The sequence below is a fragment of the Nymphalis io genome, chromosome 10 (genome assembly GCF_905147045.1).
Source record: "Nymphalis io chromosome 10, ilAglIoxx1.1, whole genome shotgun sequence".
In the NCBI taxonomy this organism is placed as follows: domain Eukaryota; kingdom Metazoa; phylum Arthropoda; class Insecta; order Lepidoptera; family Nymphalidae; genus Nymphalis; species Nymphalis io.
In genome coordinates this window covers 4,301,252-4,320,160 of record NC_065897.1, presented here as the reverse complement: position 1 = coordinate 4,320,160, position 18,909 = coordinate 4,301,252, and the positions used below count along the sequence as shown (strand labels likewise).

Genomic DNA, 18,909 nt, shown 5'->3' with positions numbered 1-18,909 from the left:
ATGTAAGATTTTACGCAAATCTACAATATTATAGCAGATAATTTGTAAGAAAAGACAGCCATATTTAGCAATCGCATGACCAATTTTAATTATCAGTAAACATATTATTGATATACGGTTGATAAAAATAACAATATTTTTTAATTTTATATTTTTATTTGAAATTCAGCCTAATTTATAACACTCAAATAAGAGCATAGTTAAGTATAAAAAAATATAATTTTAAGGACGCAAAAATATTTTTTTATTAAATATATAATATTTTGTAGCTAAATCAAAAAATCTATAGACAATATGTTCTCAGTCAATCTAATAAGTGTGCATAGAGCACAGAGTTTGAATTTTTGAAATGACATAACAAAGTAACCTAAAAAGCTCATTAGGTATTTTATTGAGTGTGAATTGAAATTTAATATATATGTTAAAAGTATTTGTTAAAAGGTCATTTCAATAAAGTTGAAATCATATTCATGATCTAAATTTTATAAATACATTAAAATGTCGTCTCTCTTACGATCAACCAAATTTGTCCGATACTTTACTGGTGCCGCAAGAACATTGATAATAAATTCGTCTAAAACTACAGATGTTAATTTACTAATAAATTCAAAGGCTCTAAATGCAGCAAATAAGTGAGTTAAAATATATTTTTCAGATTTCATTATAACTTATATATTACTTACATCTATTTGAGTGTTAATATTCATTTGATTTTTTTTGTGTAAATTATTATTATAACATTATATAAGCCCTATTTTCTTAATACATAAATAGTTCTTTAGTAAGTTTTTTGCATTAAACCTATACACATAGTGTACAAAAACCTTTATTAAATTCTAGTGTATTATTACGAGACTATGCTACAAAGAAGAAAGAAAGTCTTGAGCCTTTGCTTCAAAAATTAGATTCAGAAGTTAGGCGGTATGGACGAATTACAAAGAGGGATATTGATGAAGTATTTGATGAGCTCAGAGCGAAGAATGATATTACCAGCTCACAGTCACTTTTGGTTATTAGATGTTGTGGTGAGACTTTAATAAATTATTATAATTGTTTTTAAAAAAAGCCGAGATGGCCTAGTGGTTAAAACGCGTGAATCTTAACTGATGATCGTGGGTTCTAACCTGGGCAAGCACCACTGAATTTTCATGTGCTTAATTTGTGTTTAGAGTTCATCTCGTGCTTAACGGTGAAGGAAAACATCGTGAGGAAATCTGCATGTGTCTAATTTCATTGAAATTCTGCCACATGTGTATTCCACCAACCCGCATTGGAGCAGCGTGGTGGAATAAGCTCCATACCTTCTCCTCAAAAGGGAGAGGAGGCCTTTGCCCAGCAGTGGGATATTAACAGGCTGTTACTGTAAAAGCTTTAAAGTTTTCTATGCATACATAAATAACTGCGAAAGTTTTGAAAAACTATTTCATATTTAATAAATAAAAATATCTCATAGTTTTAAATAAAAAAAATGTGCTTTGCAATAATTCAGTCAATTTTATAGGAGAACTTGTACCTGAGGAATTACCGGAACAAAGGACACTACTAGTGCAGAAAATATGGAATGTATTAACAGAGAGAGGTGTGCCTATGGATGTGTCACATTACAATGCATTGTTACGAGTCTATCTTGAAAATGAACATCCTTTCTCTCCTGCACAATTCCTGGAAGAAATTGAAAAAAAAGGATTGCAGCCGAATAGGTATTTATAATGTTTATTTTACATAAAAAATTTATATTACTGCTTTTTCAATAATAACTTATTTGATTTCCACTTTTAAGAGTCACATATCAGCGTCTAATGTGGCGCTATTGTCAAGAGGGTGATGTTGAAGGTGCAACCAAAGTACTTGAAAAAATGCGAGAATTAAATATGCCAGTATCTGAACCTGTTTTAAATGCATTAGTCATGGGTCATGCTTTCCATGGTGATACAGAAGGAGCAAAAGCGGTAATTGAAACATTAGTAGGAGCTGGTCTGAAGCCTTCTAATCGTACATATGCTTTGTTAGCATGTGGCTATGCAAAAGAAGGTGATATCGCAGGTGTTGAGAATGTTATCACAAAAGCTAAAGAGGATGATTTTGATTTAACTGATAAAGTGAGTAATTAATTAATTTACTATTATTCATGCGGCATAATGAAAAATGACATATTAAATAATACTACCATTCATACAATAAAATTATTTCAATGTTCAATTACTTGTAAAATCTAAAAAGTAAAAGTTTCTTTGGATTTAAAAAGTAAAATATATAATATCAATTTTAATACACTTGATAGTTATGTTAATTGTTAAACAAATATATTGTGCATCAGATTGATTACAAAGTGACAGATCAGTCTTATAATATGAGCAGTATCTAGTACTATTTGATACCTGTATTTGAATATTTGGTATCTATGTTATTGTCAAAGAAATTTAGTTAAATAGTAATCAGTCACTGTGATGATGATGTATTGTACAGTTTTCATTGCACAATTATTTAGATGCACACTCTAAAATATGTATGTAGATGTCTAAGATCATTTTTTTAATTTGTTTTACAATTATCATCACTTTTAAAAAAGCAAATATGTAATCAATTATTTTCAGGATTTACTGGATATTGTGGAACAATTAGCTCTTGGTGGTCACGGAGATAAGATAAATCAGATCTTTCCACACCTACATAAAGGTATAGGATACAATCAGGAAGTGTGCAATCTTATTTTTAGGCTGCTTAATAAAGATCAGGAACAAGTAGCAAAGGATATGATGAAAACAATGCCGAAAACAACAACAGTAGACGATACTAAGTTTAAAGGAGCATTCTTTGTGAAACATTTGATGAAATTAAATAAACCTGCGGATGCAATAATTAAATCATGCAGAGATTTGCAAAGTGAGGGTCTCATACCAAGCGCCATATATATAGCTACTGAAACAGCTTTACATCAAGGACGTACAGAGTTAGCTCAAAAACTTTTTAAAGAACTTCAAAAAGATGGCATGGAAATTCGTCAACATTTTTACTGGCCACTTTTGACACAGAAAGGAAAAGAACGAGATGAAGAAGGTCTCTTACAAATTGTGCGTAATATGACCAATGAAGGACTAGTGCCTTCTGGAGAAGCACTAAGAGATTATATCATACCATTCCTTATTGAAAAAGATACACCTCAGAATATTATAGTAAAACTTCAAGTTGCAAATGTACCAGTTATTCTTAGCGCAAGAAATGTTATGATAGAACTCCTGGAATCTGGAGATATCGAGTCGTCGGTTGAAATAGCTCTCACTTATCGCCCCAGAGGCCAGTACTCGTTAATTTCAAGACCATTATTGAATGCATTAAATAAAACCAAGGACATAAAATCTTTTGTAAATATACTTCATGTTACCAGTAGCAGTCCCCAAGCTCCCCAAGAAGATATTACAAACGACGACGTACAAGGCGATGACAACGTCGACTGCAATGAAATCGGTCGCATAATAAAAAATGCAGTTAAAATTGTGGCAAAGGATAATTTAACGGAAGAACTTTTGTCAACAGTTTTGAGTAAAGGTTTGAGGATAAGTACAACATCTGCAGAAGAAATAGTACAGTACCTCGGAAAAAATATGACAACCAAAATATCAGAACTACTTTCGCAACTAACAGCGCCCGATTTAGAAATGGCACCTGTTGAATTTTCCACTCGTCGCAATCAAACTCCACGTACTGCTGCACAATTAGAAACACTCTTAGAACAAGTTATAAACAAAGATGGAAATAACATCAATCGCTTAAGAAAACAAGTGCTAGTGGCATATATGAAAGAAAAAAATATTGACAAAGTAAATAGTATGGTAGAAGAGCTTAAATCTCTTCCAGACTTTGACTTGAACTTATCAACACTAGCACAATTATTTGAATTTTACTGCGAAAATGATGAAATTGATAAAGCTCTACAAGTGAAGGCTCAAATTGCTGCCAAAGATCCAGAATTTGTTTTAAATAAATATAAAAAAGTTTTAATGGCTACTGCTTATATTCGTGCAAATAGATATGAAGAAGGTGTTCAATTTTTGAGGGATAATAAAATATCAGGTGAAACTGAGACTTCAAACTTTCTAATTAATTCTAAATCCTGGCAAATGTTGAACACTTTGGCTGAATTAAAAGATGCAGCAAAGGTCTGTTAATATTATTTTATTTTTCTCTTTATAATTGATTATGAACTTGTGGGTAACAAAATGCTTTAGTAAAAATAAGAAATGATTTTTTATCACTCAATAATTAAAGTATTTTAATATGTTATTTAATATGTCCCAGAGAAGCCTAGTGTCTTTCTGGTTCTAGGCCTTCTGGAAATCAATTCACTATCTATTCTAAAAGCCAACATATCCTGCTGTCGCAAACACTTTATTTATATACAATTATTACTTTAGATTGGGAACATTATTAAAATACACAATGGAACAAAATTACCTTACCTCTTTATAATATTAATATGAACTTTTTTTTAGGTGAAGGAGATGACGAAAGTATTAATAGAAAATGAATATATTGTACCCAATAATATTGTTCTTGGATCATCAATAAAAGTACATATATTAAACAATGATATAGAAGGAGCATTGAATGAGTTCGAAAATTGTTGTAAGCAATACAGAAGTACCCCATGGAAAGGTGAATTAATGAAAGCTCTTATTATGAAAGAAGATGCAACTAAATTGCAGTGGCTTGCTGACCTAAGTACACAGGTACATTGATATTTTATAACACTAAAATCCATTGAAGAAGGTAATGTTATCTATAATATCAAAATCTTAATTGTTATTTATCCTGTCGGGTCAGATCTTAATACTATTTTTGACTTTGTATAATATGGAAATACACTATAAACACTCAATAAATTCAGCCTTACTTCATTGAGAATACTATTGTTAAGTACCTTTAATTTCAAGTCTTAGATTCTAGTATAATGAATATTAAATCATTCAATTTTCAGATACATGGAGAAGTGAACATTCTCCATGACTTAGTACTAGCTTTCGTTGAATGTGGACGCTTACGTCAGGCACGGCGCATTTTAGAAACGCCGGGACTGCAGACAAGACAAAAGCGCCTTAATGACGCATGCCAGCGATATGTTGAGGTAACAATTTGTTGTTCCTACAATTTACCAAAAAATATATTATACCTATATTTAATTTATAATATATATTTGTATTTAAAGAAATGCTTTATACCTATATTTAATTTATAATATATATTTGTATTTAAAGAAATGCTTAACTATATTTGACAATTTTAGTTTGAATTCAATATTAACTTACAAAAGTATTGCATTTTCAGGATGGTAAATCTGAATATCTTGAAGGATTATTGGAAGCGACGAAAGAGCTTTCCCACATTGATCGCTCAAATATCTTCTATCATTTACTGGTAACATATTGCAAAGCCGATGAAACTGACAAAGCATTGGGTCTTTGGACAGTACTTCAGGAAGAAGGAGAAATTCCAAGTGACGAATTTCTAATCCGCCTTGGTAACCACCTGAAATCTAAAAATAGAGACATTCCATTCATAGTGCCTGATACAGGTGTGCACGCCGAACCAAAAAAAAAGCAAACTACCACACATAACTCCTCTCAAAAAATCCAGAAAGAACAAGTTAAGTTAACGAAGAATGAAATCTCAGATCAAATTGAAACTTTAACTAAAGATGGAAAGACCGCACAAGCTATGGATCTTACTCTTAATTATTTAAAGGAAGGTGTTATGCCAAAGGCGAATGTACTTAAGTTTCTCTTGAAATCTTTAGCAGAAGAAGGTGATGTTGAGAAGATAAAGCCTTTGGGTTCACATCTAAATGAGACTATGAAGCGGAATGTGACATATAATGATAAATTAACACTAGCTACCTTTAGAAGTGGAAATGGATCCAATCATATGGATAATATATTGAATATGATAGAACAAGCTACCACTAAGGAGGAAATTGAAGATGCTCTTAAAAAATTCCCTCGGAGTACTGCCCTAGCTTCAGCTGTACAGGACAGTGAAGTAGTTGCTAAGTGTAAGTATTTTGTGATATTAAAATATTAGTGTAATTAATAATGCAACCAACGTTACAATGAGAAATACATTGTAATTATATATTTAATTATTCAATTTTTATTGAATGGTAAATAATTTAATATTTTATGTTAATTAAATATAATTAAAATATCATATATTCATAGAAAAATTATTTACCAAAAGAATATACATAATTATAAAATGACAAGACAAAAAATATATATAGTATATATATTTTAAAATATTTTTTTTTGTCTGTAGAAATTTATTTTGCATCATTTAAAATTTACTTCATAAAAAACAAGTATTTGAATGGAACAATTTTTTAATATGGAAAATTGGTTTCAAGTATATGACAAAATGGAAATACCTAATTTTTTATGTTTTTAAACAGGTCATAGTATTGTAGAACTGGCTGCTTCCAAAGGCTATACTTTACCTGCAAACTTATTATGGATAGAATATTTATTAGCTGGAAAGGATAAAGAAGCTGAAGAATTATGGCATAAGCATTTGATCAACGCAAACATCATAGTATTCAGGCGATTACTTCAAGAAAGCCACTTGAGAAAACAGCCACAAGTTATAGAGAGAATGATTGAAATGTTGAGAACAAATAAAGGACTTTCCTTGTCATCTGCTGGCAATGCATACTCCAGACTGATTAATTTCTATATAGTTGAAAATAATATTGATAATGCAAAAGCAGCTTTAAGTAGAGCTATCGAATATGGTATTACAAGTGAACATCTTAATCAATCGACTATTAAAAAATTAAAGGAACATATGGAAGCTGCTGGACAAACATTTAACTTTTCAATATAGGTTCTTTGATTATTTTGGATAGGAATTTTAGTATATAAAAAATAAGAAAAGTTTCTAACACTCTTAAATTAAATAAGTAAAATATGTCTACTCTTTTTAAATACATTTGTGTTATATAACAGCCAAAAATATTGTTGTTCATTAATAGTTATTTTACATTATCATAATAGGCCATAAACTAAAGTTATAACATAACTATAACAACTGTTTATATAAAATGAATAAATGCCAAGTGAATAAAATTTTAATTTAATATGATAAGATTCCTTGTACACTGCGTATTCTATGACGATTTAGAAAATAGATTTAATAAATTATTCGTTAATGAATATTCTTAAGTTTTATTTTTAAATCTTGCATGCATTTTCAAACACATTTTACAGTCTCCACAAATCCTATATATACCAGAAAATTTTTCAAAATTAGTAATTATTTGTTGAACTATAAAGCATAAAAAAATAAGTAAATTTGCAATAGGTCCAGTTAAGTCTTCCGGTGCATTTTTTATATATATCCGATGTATATTACATCATGATTACATCATTTTTAAACAAATGTTTATGAAATTATTTGTTACTAGCTATTTATTTAAAAATAATTGAACGTTACATATTTTTTTTATATTTTAACTAGAATGTTATTAAATAAATTTATTCTTTTATTCTGAATAAAATGAAAACAAAAATAGTAATAAGGCAGAGAAAATTAATTGTATTATATTTTTTATAAATACAATCTAATTTCAAATTTTAAACTAATATTATTATTAATCTGCAATCAGATAAAGGCGGGATTAAACGGATGTACCTACCTATCGTTACCCAATCTATTATGTGTCAATTTGATAAGTGGCGGGAAAGTCGAGAAATTTGGTGTTCCTTTTTCGTTTCGCTTTCGTCGTGTTGAATAATTTTATAAAATTTAATAGATTAAACTCAAAATGTTTTATCCTGTTGAATCGTTGAAAAGAGGAGGAAGATTTTATTTATGTTGGGTTGCAGACTCTTGGCCTCTACGTTTTGCAACGATTACCCATCGTCAGCTTTGGTCTCAAGACATACGCCAAATATGGTAAAATTTTAAGTAAAAATATGAACTTGTAATAACTATTTATAAACCTAAAATCAAGTTAACAGTATTTTTTTTTATTAATTTAGTGACGATTTATTGGAAGTTATGAAAAATGAGTCCGGTCGCCCAAAAAATAGATTTTCTTTACGGCTGAGTTCCCAATTGATGCGAGGGCTAGTCCGCTTATATCAAAGAAAAGTTACTGTATTCGTTGGTACGTTATTCTATATTATTACAAATACATACATTTTATTTGTGTAGCTTATTGTTTTTTTTTTTTTTATATTCTAGGTGATTTATGCATGATCAATGCACTTGTGATGAAAAGCACTAATAAAAAGTAAGCACCTATATAATTTATTTTTATAATTTTTTTTCAATTTGTATATTTTTACATTCAATTATAATAAAGTTATAATCTATAATTTTTTAACTAACATTTGAAATATTAATTTAAATAGAGTAATGCCTGAAACAACTGCCCATGAATCAATAACCATTATTCAACGTCCAGATTTGCCAAGATTAATTTTTGAGGAACAAGTCGATGATGATAAGATTGAAGAACGGATTGGGGTAATTTCAAAATAATACCACCGAACACTATTTATACATAAATATAATTGTAAATACTTAAAAAAGTATTTTATTATCATCATATATTGCTGATATAGATTTCAAGAAGACCTTATAACATAAATAATTTAGGTTTTATAATATAAAGTCAGAACATATTTATATATTATATGAAAAATTGATGTAGTATATATATATATATATATATGTTTATTTATTTATTTATTTCTTTATGTTACAGAATAGTGGTAATATAGTTGCAAATGTACAAGATATTACATTGAAAGAGCCTATTCTGCCAGAAAACAGGTTACATCTGGATGTAAGTGTGGTTAACATACCCTATTTCATGTTCTATAAAAACAAGGCACAAAATACTATATGGTGTACTTCTTCATTGTACTTGTATTGATGAAGAAAAGTAAAAGTTTGATAATATTCTGGTAATTGTTAGAAATATGCCGAATGAATTAATTAAACAAACATAGTAATTTAGGTAGTATCTATATCTTGCTCCTAAATTAATAGTGTTAAGTCCTTTTTAATTTTCCTAATTTGTATATATATTATTCTTCTATATGTGTGTATGTCTCTTAAACCGGATTTGTATCGATGATTTTTTTTGTGTGTGTGTGAGTAGGTTAGATTGGGTGGTTTAGATTAGGCCTGGTTGGATTTATATTTATTTTTAAAAAGTTAAATCAATGTCTGTTTTAAGCAGATACGTACTGCTATTCCTATTTTCCATTTTTAATAATATCCTGGGACATTATTCACACACAGCCATCTGACAAGACAAATAGTAGCAGATCTTGTACTATGGAAACCATACAACTGATATATTACATATACTACTTTTCTTTTATAAATACATATGTATATATATATAATTACACCCAGACTTAGGACAAACAGACATGTTTATGCACACAAATGTCTGTCCTGAGTGGGAATCGAACCCACAACCTTCAGCGTGAAAGGCAAGTATTTACCAACCAAGCCGACCGGAACAATAACGCTTAGGAGAACGACGATAACTCAAGCAGTCAGAATCGCTTCTGCCTTATTTAATAAATTACTTGTTTTGTCTATATATATACACACACATATATATATATATATATATATATATATATATATATATATACATATATTGTATATATATGTGTGTATATATATATATATATACACACAGAAATCATAAATGTTAAAGTATAATATAGTAACAGCCTGTGGATGTCCCACTGCTGGGCTAAGGCCTCCTCTCCCTTTTTGAGGAGAAGGTATGAGCTTATTCCACCACGCTGCTCCAATGCGGGTTGGTGGAACACACATGTGGCAGAATTTCAGTGAAATTAGACACATGCAGGTTTCCTCAAGATGTTTTCCTTCACCGTATAGCACGAGATGAATTATTATGACAAATTAAGCACATGATTCAATTCAGTGGTGCTTGCCCGGGTTTGAACTCACGATCATCAGTTAAGATTCACGCGTTCTTACCACAGGACCATCTCAGCTTTATAATCTTAATATACCATAAGCAAATATAAAGAGGCTCATCTATACTAATATTATAAATCTGAAAGTAACTATCCTCTGTTACACTATTACGGCTAAACTTTTGAACCGAATTTGATGATATATGATATAAAGGAACCTTGTACCCCAAGGAAAGACAGAATTTTTGCCCCCATAAAGCTGGGCGAAAATTTACGTTTATATAAGTTAATCCCATATACGCGTACAATTAGTACTCAAGTATCTCAGAACGATTTTGATGAAAATTAAATATGTGTGCATTTATTGATTTTTCCCATTCAATTTAATTGGTCGTCGCAATATAATACAGATGTATTTTTTCAATTGAGAATTACCAATACTTTATATATTAGTTGAAATTATTAGCCTTTAAAATTCGCCATAGATCTCAATAATCGAAATCGGAATATACTTCCAGGATGGTTTCGGGGAACTCCACCCCGACCAGCCGCTGCAGGTGCTAGCGGACAGGACATTGGAGACCATGATGGTGCAGGACGCCTCTGCCACGATACACAGTGGGCTGGACTTGCACGACGTGTCTACGGACAAGTCGCACGACAAATCCAGACGAATGCCCCACGAATCATTACAAATGGAGCAAATATCTGAACATGATCTGTCTATATTTAGGAAATGTAAGATTTTTGCATTTAGACTTTGACCTACCTTGTTTGCATTTTTTTCTTTTATATGTCATAAGTCAACTAAACTTTACGCAGATAATTTCTGTGTGGCCGATTCATTTATTGCATTGTATCGCTTTTGCATTAACAAAAGTTTTTTTTTTCTGTCATTTTTTTATTATTTATATATTTTTTTGTTATGATATCAATACTAGGTATTATTGTAAATTCGAAAGTAACTCACAAAAATATATATTTACTCATATTTTGAGTTTTTTTTATTTATTTATTATATATAGCACACAAAAAAAATGTTTGATATATAAATCATATTAGTGATTGTATTGGCATAAATAAACATAATGGAGACTAATAAAATTTTTTAATAAACTTTTCTCAGCTGTCGGCGAAGAATTAATCGTTGGAGCTGATTTTGATAAAGGTAGGTCGCTATTGCTTTCATCCAATTTATTTCACGCAATGTGTTTTTATCTCATACATAATAGCTCTCGTTCTCTAGCCCTCCATGCACATACGACCTTCACCAGTCCTTCCATTGTCATATCACCACATTACATGTCCATACCATATTTTTTTACTGGTGGTAGAGCTTTGTGCACGCTCGTCTGATTAAGTACCAACCACTCATCAGATATTCTACCGCAAAACAGCAATACTTGGTATTGTTGTGTTCCGGCTTGAAGGGTGAGTGAGCCAGTGTAATTACAGGCACAAGGGAGATAACATCTTAGTTCCCAAGGTTGGTGGCGCATTGATGATGTAAGCGATGGTTAACATTTCTTACAGTGCCAATGTGTATGGGCGTTGGTGATCACTTACCATCAGGTGGCCCATATGCACATCCGCCTTCCTATTCCATAAAAAAAAATATTGATTTCTTTTCAGCGGCTTAGACACGGGAGCTACTTTTAAACTTCCCTTCATTCTATTTCGTTTTCGCATTTCGTGACACCTCCTTCATCGTTTACTACAGTGCGGTCATTCATTCCGATGCATAAGTTACAATATGTCTGTGGGGCTCGAAAAAGTGCAATAATTGTCGATTAAAAAAAAGCGATCAGTCCCTTTTTTATTAGACCAACCAATTGATAGACGATTAATACTTAAAAAAAAGTTAGTTTCGAAAATTGAACTGTGTTTTGCAGAAATATTTCAAAACACGAATAATAAACTCTACTAAGATTTGAAAGAGATTACCATTTTTATAGTGTCGGTAACATTTACATAATGTGAAGTTACTTTAAAATAATATCCAATATTACTTTCGCCAGCGAGTGGAGAGGATGCAGGTGGTAGGTACCCTGTGTCCTTCACATTTATATCGTTATGCACAATTTCATGATGATCGGTTCTGTAGTTAACACGTCAAAGCGTAACAAACAAACTCACTTTCGCATTTATTTTTAATATTAGTTAGGATATTGAACATTTCTGCACAACACGTATCAATTTTCGAAACTAGATTTTTTAAGTATTAATCGCCTATCGATTGGTCGAAAGAAAGTAAAGGGACTGATCGCTTGAAAACCGTTGTCGTTTTTTTTTCAATCGTAATTTTTTGGTCGCTTGATAAATAAAACAAATAGATAATATGTATGGTATTTTATTTCATAGTAAAAGATATAGTATTTAATTTCAATATATTGATATTTTCTACGAACGAAATTGCTCACTGACATCGAGGCCCGCTGACATGTCGCCACTATCCATTCTCATCATTTTTTTTTCTTTTTATAAATTCAATCAGAAATTGTTTTGTAAATATTACAATAATAATTACTATCAATATCTAATCAAAGATATTAGGATGAGACCATAGATAATTTAGTACTTTTTAATAATTTGACATATTCCTAACAATCATCGTCTCACAGATATACCTGAAATTCCTGAAATCCCGCCTCCTGACTTGCCTGCTCCTGAAATAGAGAAGTTAGTTTTGAATGATCATTTTGAAACCTTTTTCAATTCATATTGTTTGACTTCAATCATTTATGTTTTTTGAAATGTATTTTTTTAAATAGCCAACAAGGGCGACCGTTAAGAGCTAAAGAGTCATTACTACCTTCAACTCGTGAAGTAACAGAAAATGTGAACGAAAAATCGCTCGAGGAATTCGTTTTGGAGGTAATCCTTTTATTTTACAGAAGTTTTTCGGTAGTTTTTTACAATTATAAGTCCGCTTTTATGTAAATATTATACATATGTGTAATATTCATGTCAATAAAATTAGTGTGGGTAGAACAAAATTTTCAAATTGAATATATTAACTATATTCTACCCAGCGGTTAGATATCGGATGTCGTCGTCGACATTGAATGATGCGGGTGTTTTTTTTTTTAAATTTAATATGTATATCATTTTCTGTCTATCTCTCTATGTATCTATCGGCTTAGTATCGTCTGCGTACAGTAAAGCCTGTGACACACATACCTGTAGCTGTCACAGAACTATACCGGGTACTGGTAAGTGCGAGCTATCAGCGTGTGTAACGCGGAACTGCGTTTAGGTTGACTCGCATTATGGCATCAGGTTAAATACTTCGTATTTGTTAATATATCAACACCTTTTTCAGTTGATGCATCTCGTTTATAGAATCTAGTTTGATAGCCAGTGTAGCGTTGCAAGCGTGGTATTCAGATAGAATGTTGTCAGAATACCGGTTTGCTGGTGCCTAGTATGCCTTGCAGGCGATATCGTGATACGCATTATCACACTATCGCCATATGTTTTTTTATTCGTCTCGTAATTGTTTATTTATTGTTTAAGGAACTGGAAGAGGAGCCCCGGATAAAGAGAAGAAAATTAAAAAATAAACTGATCGTTGACAAAAATATCAAACTGAGCTCTAATTTCATACGTTCGCGCATCGAAAATATCAATGTCGACCTGCGTTGTGAGGTGCGTTCATATTATCTTACCGGACTTTGTGTAGGCTCACCCTCACAAATACACTGCACGGATGCGTTCTGGTAGGAAAGGATGCACTCAGACCGGAACACATCAGTGTAATTACGGGACCTTAGATTTCACTGTTGACAGCGTATTACAGTGATTGGTTTATAGTTCGCGGGGACTATACATCTTACTGGTCTAGTTTTACCGAAAACCATCTTACACACACAATTTATATCAGATCATGGTGGAAAAACAAGTTATGAATGTAAAGTAAAAAGCCTGTAAATGTCCCACTGTTAGGATAAGACATGTGAATCCAATGGGTTGGTGGATACACATGTGGCAGAACTTCAGTGAAATTAACCTCACGATGTTTTCCGTCACCGCCGAGCACAAGATTTAACCAAAAATTAATTATTTTTTTTTAATTTAATAAAAAATTAAAGATAAAGATTAAAAAAAAATTAAACACATGAAATGCAATTCAATGTATTGTATTTGAACGCGCTCTAACCATTGGGCCATAAATTTAAAATAAATAATTATAATTCATTTTTGAGATATACTCGTAAAAAGAAAAAATATATGTGTTTGTTTATAGGACGGTATTGGCGACATAATTAGTATCTACGCGACACCTAGCATACTCCTAAACAGACCAGCTCACTGTGGGTCGTCACTGCACTCGAACCTCGGGTACCAGCTGTCCTACATGTTCTCGAGAAACCTGGGAGCAGTGCAGAGGCAACCAGTAGATCAAGATATAGAGGTGAGAGGTGAACTTTAGATTATTTTGGTGCTTCCTGTAATAACTAAAAAATTAAATTAAAAAGCAGCGGCAGATGGGGACATTCTCGTCGGCATCAGGGAGAGCGGAGTCGTCGGCGTCCGGGCTCAATACGTTTCGACTTGAGAATCGGGTGCATGGCAGTCAATGTGTTAATACTTTATCTACAAACGTACATATATTGTGTACATGTATTTAGGACAAGGGTATCCTGCACAGAACTTCTTATATCAAATCATTAAGAACATCCCTTAGACAATTATCACATTTCAATTGACCGGATATATTAACACAAAGAAATTTTTAATTACAGGAAGTTATAGCTCAAAGAACAAGGCAATCCAACATGAGGTCGACTCTCGAAATCGATGAAGTAATCGAACCAGCCGACAAAAGAATCCAATCAATACACCATGAATTCGATGTTCCGAAGGAAATTGACATCACGGACCCGAACCTCGTACAAGACGAAATAGCCCCAATCGCGCCGGGTCAAGAATTAATGGATATATCCGATTTACCGACACAGAGACTGTTAACGACGTCACAGGCACAGAAACGAACAAGCGATAATGATCCTTCGGTTAGTTACATTTAAAGTCTACAGCGTACTGTTTTATATCAAAATATTTTTCATATTTTATCTGATTTCTTTGCAACTTTATCGAGATTTTTTTAAGAGCGGCTTTTGTATTTTATAGAAATATGGAGACCGTAATGATGACCTTAAATTTATATTATAAAAGCGAAAGTTACTCTCGTTTGTCTTTTACGCTTCTACGGGTATATCACAGAACCGATTAAAATGAAATTTGCTATAAAGCATATGTTACTTTTTTCACCTAATAACCCTAATAACAGGCGAAGCTGCGGTCAAAAACTAGCATTCTATATAGTCAACTTTCATAATTACTTAAGGCTGTGTTACTATCACTATTAAACTTTAGTCTTTATATTTTTTATTAACTATGCGTATTAATTACCACAAAGGTATCCGGCATAGACCCGACTCATGTATAGCTTAACTAACCAAAGACTATTACTACTTTCTATTGTTTTTACATATTCCTAACAAATGCTTTTAATATTTCATTATTAATTCTTAACATCGAATTGAGCTCCTTAATAACTTAAGTGCTTAGGTTAGATAGAATGAAAACTTGTGATTTGCCTGAGTGAGGTTTCTCATTGAATAAAACTATAAACAATATTTTTTTTAAATTCACAGCCAAAAAGACAACGTCGAGGTGGCTACGTGTCGTACAGACTCAGCCAACAAACCGAGTTGGAAGCATATAACGCAGGTATTGTACAAGACTATGTTTTCGTGCCCAACTCCATATGAGAAGTTCAACCAGTTATGTATTTGAATAAGATTTTTTAATTTATTTAACCCACCATCACAACCAACACCAAGGCTCTATGCGAGCCCGTCTGGCCAGGTACCATCCACTCATCAAATATTCTACCGCTAAATAGCAATATCTTAGTATTGTTGCGTTCCAGTTTCCAGTCGGGCACAATGGACATAACATATACGTTTTTTTTTTTTTTTATAGAATAGGAAGGTGGACGAGCATATGGGCCACCTGATGGTAAGTGGTCACCAAACGCCCTTAGACATTGGCATTGTAAGAAATGTCAACCATCGCTTATAGCCAATGCGCCACCAACCTTGGGAACTAAGATTTTATGTCCCTTGTGCCTGTAATTACACTGGCTCACTCACCCTTCAAACCGGAACACAACAATATCAAGTATTGCTGTTTTGCGGTAGAATATCTGATGAGTGGGGTAGGTGGCACATTGGCGATTTAAGGAATGGTTGATATTTCTTATATCGCCAATGTCTATGGGCGGTGGTGACCACTTACCATCAGGTGGCCCATTCGCCAATCCGCCTACCGATTTCACAAAAAAATATACGCATTCTCTACAATTCAACCTCTATGCTAAGCAGATATTCATGATGAATTGTTGGATATATATAACAATACACATTACATATACAAATATCACATATATACATTTAAACTAGTGGTTGTACCATCATTTAATGCTACAAAATATTTCTAATGTAATTTAAAGTTGTACTGCTTCTTAAATATGTAGAGTCCTTGAACGCCTCAGACTCCATATTTAATTGTATTAATTTCATATAAGAAGGATGCATTGTTTTTTTTAAACCCGTTACCATTCACAATAATAAATGCAATTGTCGTACAATGTTTACTACCTATTTAAAATGTAAATTCGGTTATTTTTTCTTTGTTTATATATATTATATATTAAAATTAATAATTTATTTAATGTGACACTACTATAGTACGATATATTGTTATAGTGATACCAATCTTTTATTTTTATATAATATTTTTAGCACATTCTTCATTTCAGAAACGACAACATTTAAACTATGAGTAAAAATATAAAATTATTTTAATGTATATTAAATACAATTTATTCTAATTACAGAAGTAAATAAAGAAAATATACCCGAAAATCGTCAACAAGACGCAGAGCGTATAACTGCGATGTTGGTCGAAGCTGGTTTAGCAGATATACAAGAACATTCTCTTGTTCTGCCAACTGACGTCGAACCCACGATCCCCGCTATATTGACGCAGAAAAGTAGAAGAAACGGCAGTGAAACATCGGAAACACCTTTAGGTAGTTTAGATAGAACCAAAGTGTCTCTCGGGGACTCGGAGAAAACTACCGACTCGAAAAGATTCATCCGGTAAGCCGTTTTTGGTAAATAAAACAACAACTTAGGTTGTAACTCTTTACTGGTGGTAGGGCTTTGTGCAAGCTCGTCTGGGTAGGTACCACCCACTCATCAGATATTCTACCGCAAAACAGCAGTACTTGATATTGTTGTGTTCCGGTTTGAAGGGTGAGTGAGCCAGTGTAATTACAGGCACAAGGGACATAACATCTTAGTTCCCAAGGTTGGTGGCGCATTGGATATGTAAGCGATGGTTGACATTTCTTACAATGCCAATGTCTAAGAGCGTTGGTGACCACTTACCATCAGGTGGCCCATATGCTCGTCCGCCTTCCTATTCTATAAAAAAATAAAAAAAATAAAACAACATGTAGAAAATAGAAAGAGTTAATTTCTATATATGTTTTGTAGGCCGGTATTCTGAGGTCCATCGTCCACGATTTTATTAAAGTGATTCTAATATATGTTCATATTTACTTTATTAATAATAAAGTAATGAATGACTTACTGCAAGAATTCATTAAATACATTTTTAACTCAATATGATTTGTATCAAGAAAAACAGCCGAGATGGCCCAGTTGTAAGAACGCGTGAATCTTAACCGTGGGTTCAAACCCGGGCAAGCGCCACTGAATTTTCATGTGCTTAATTTTTTATATTATAATTCATCTCGTGCTTTACGGTGAAGAAAAACATCGTGAGGAAACCTACATGCGTATAATTTGCGTGCACACATACACTTATTTTTCTACAGTTCGTAAACAGTTAAAAATAATTATAATATACTTGTTTTATCTATTGTGTAAATTATTATGTACTTCCGTACATAGGTTCCTCACATAATTTGTTTTCGTTATAGGGAAGAATGGGGAACCCAAGGAACGATGCACAAGATCTATAAATGTATAAGGAAAGGTGTGAAGCCGTTGGACCTGCACTGCCTCGTCACGAAGGGCCCGACCATCTCGGGCCACCGACGGGTCATCGCGGCTCGCTGTTTCACTTCCATGCTGAGTGAGTTCAGAGTGATTTATTACCTAAATTAACTTCGGGACTCGAATTAATAACATAAATTAAAAAGATTGTTAAAATTTATTACGGATTGAGATGGCAGTGGTTAGAATGGGTAAATCTTAACCGATGATTGCGGGTTCAAACCCAGGCACCACTGAATTTTTATGTGATTGTGTTCATAATTCATATCGTGGTCAGAGATGAAGGTAAACATCGTGAGGAAAAGGGGCCTTAGCCCAGGAGTGAGACATTACCAGGCTGTTAGTTTAACTTAAGTTTATCAATCGGCTCGGCTGCATCGGCTTTCATTGTCGAGTCTTCGAAGTAGCATAACTAACAGCAATGTGTCAAAATGCGTTTGCTGTGACTTCGTTTGCAAATAGCCAGTATGATAACAGCCTAAAAAGCACATTTTATATAATTTTTTATTACTTACTTTAATAATAATTATGTAATGTACGTGAGTTTAAAGCTGAAGCTTTATACAAATGCAGTATGCTAAACTTTTATATTTTAATAACGTTCGTTTGTTTTTAGAATTAAAACAACATGGATTTATTAGGATTGTAAAAGATCCAAATACGTACGAAATTAAGGATATCGCTCTGGGAAGCAAAATTATTTCCAACAAGAGGCAAGATGATTAGTCAGTATGAAAATTTGTACTTTTATGTATCTACATATTACATTCTCTTATATGAATATTAAATTTATTTGAATTTCGAAAATATAATAATTATAATGTTGAATGTTTTTTTAATTAAAAAAAAAC

General features: G+C 32.3%; 2 protein-coding genes across 2 annotated transcripts; both read left to right on the top strand.

The window, feature by feature from the left end:
* The first annotated feature begins 348 nt into the window (after window positions 1–348).
* On the top strand, window positions 349–7,157 carry LOC126771224 (leucine-rich PPR motif-containing protein, mitochondrial). Its single transcript, XM_050490984.1, has 9 exons — window positions 349–632; window positions 841–1,025; window positions 1,502–1,700; window positions 1,781–2,099; window positions 2,595–4,157; window positions 4,491–4,727; window positions 4,976–5,122; window positions 5,323–6,046; window positions 6,443–7,157. The coding sequence occupies exons 1-9, from the start codon at window positions 499–501 to the stop codon at window positions 6,871–6,873; spliced, it is 3,939 nt and encodes a 1,312-aa protein (XP_050346941.1). The 5' UTR covers window positions 349–498; the 3' UTR covers window positions 6,874–7,157.
* A 581-nt stretch (window positions 7,158–7,738) lies between these two features.
* Window positions 7,739–18,784, top strand: LOC126771207 (uncharacterized). Its single transcript, XM_050490964.1, has 17 exons — window positions 7,739–7,944; window positions 8,031–8,158; window positions 8,236–8,284; window positions 8,406–8,520; window positions 8,762–8,842; window positions 10,481–10,700; window positions 11,089–11,130; window positions 12,584–12,641; window positions 12,734–12,836; window positions 13,106–13,174; window positions 13,479–13,610; window positions 14,209–14,376; window positions 14,708–14,977; window positions 15,623–15,698; window positions 16,870–17,134; window positions 17,983–18,137; window positions 18,675–18,784. The coding sequence occupies exons 1-17, from the start codon at window positions 7,814–7,816 to the stop codon at window positions 18,782–18,784; spliced, it is 2,172 nt and encodes a 723-aa protein (XP_050346921.1). The 5' UTR covers window positions 7,739–7,813.
* Window positions 18,785–18,909: the final 125 nt, after the last annotated feature.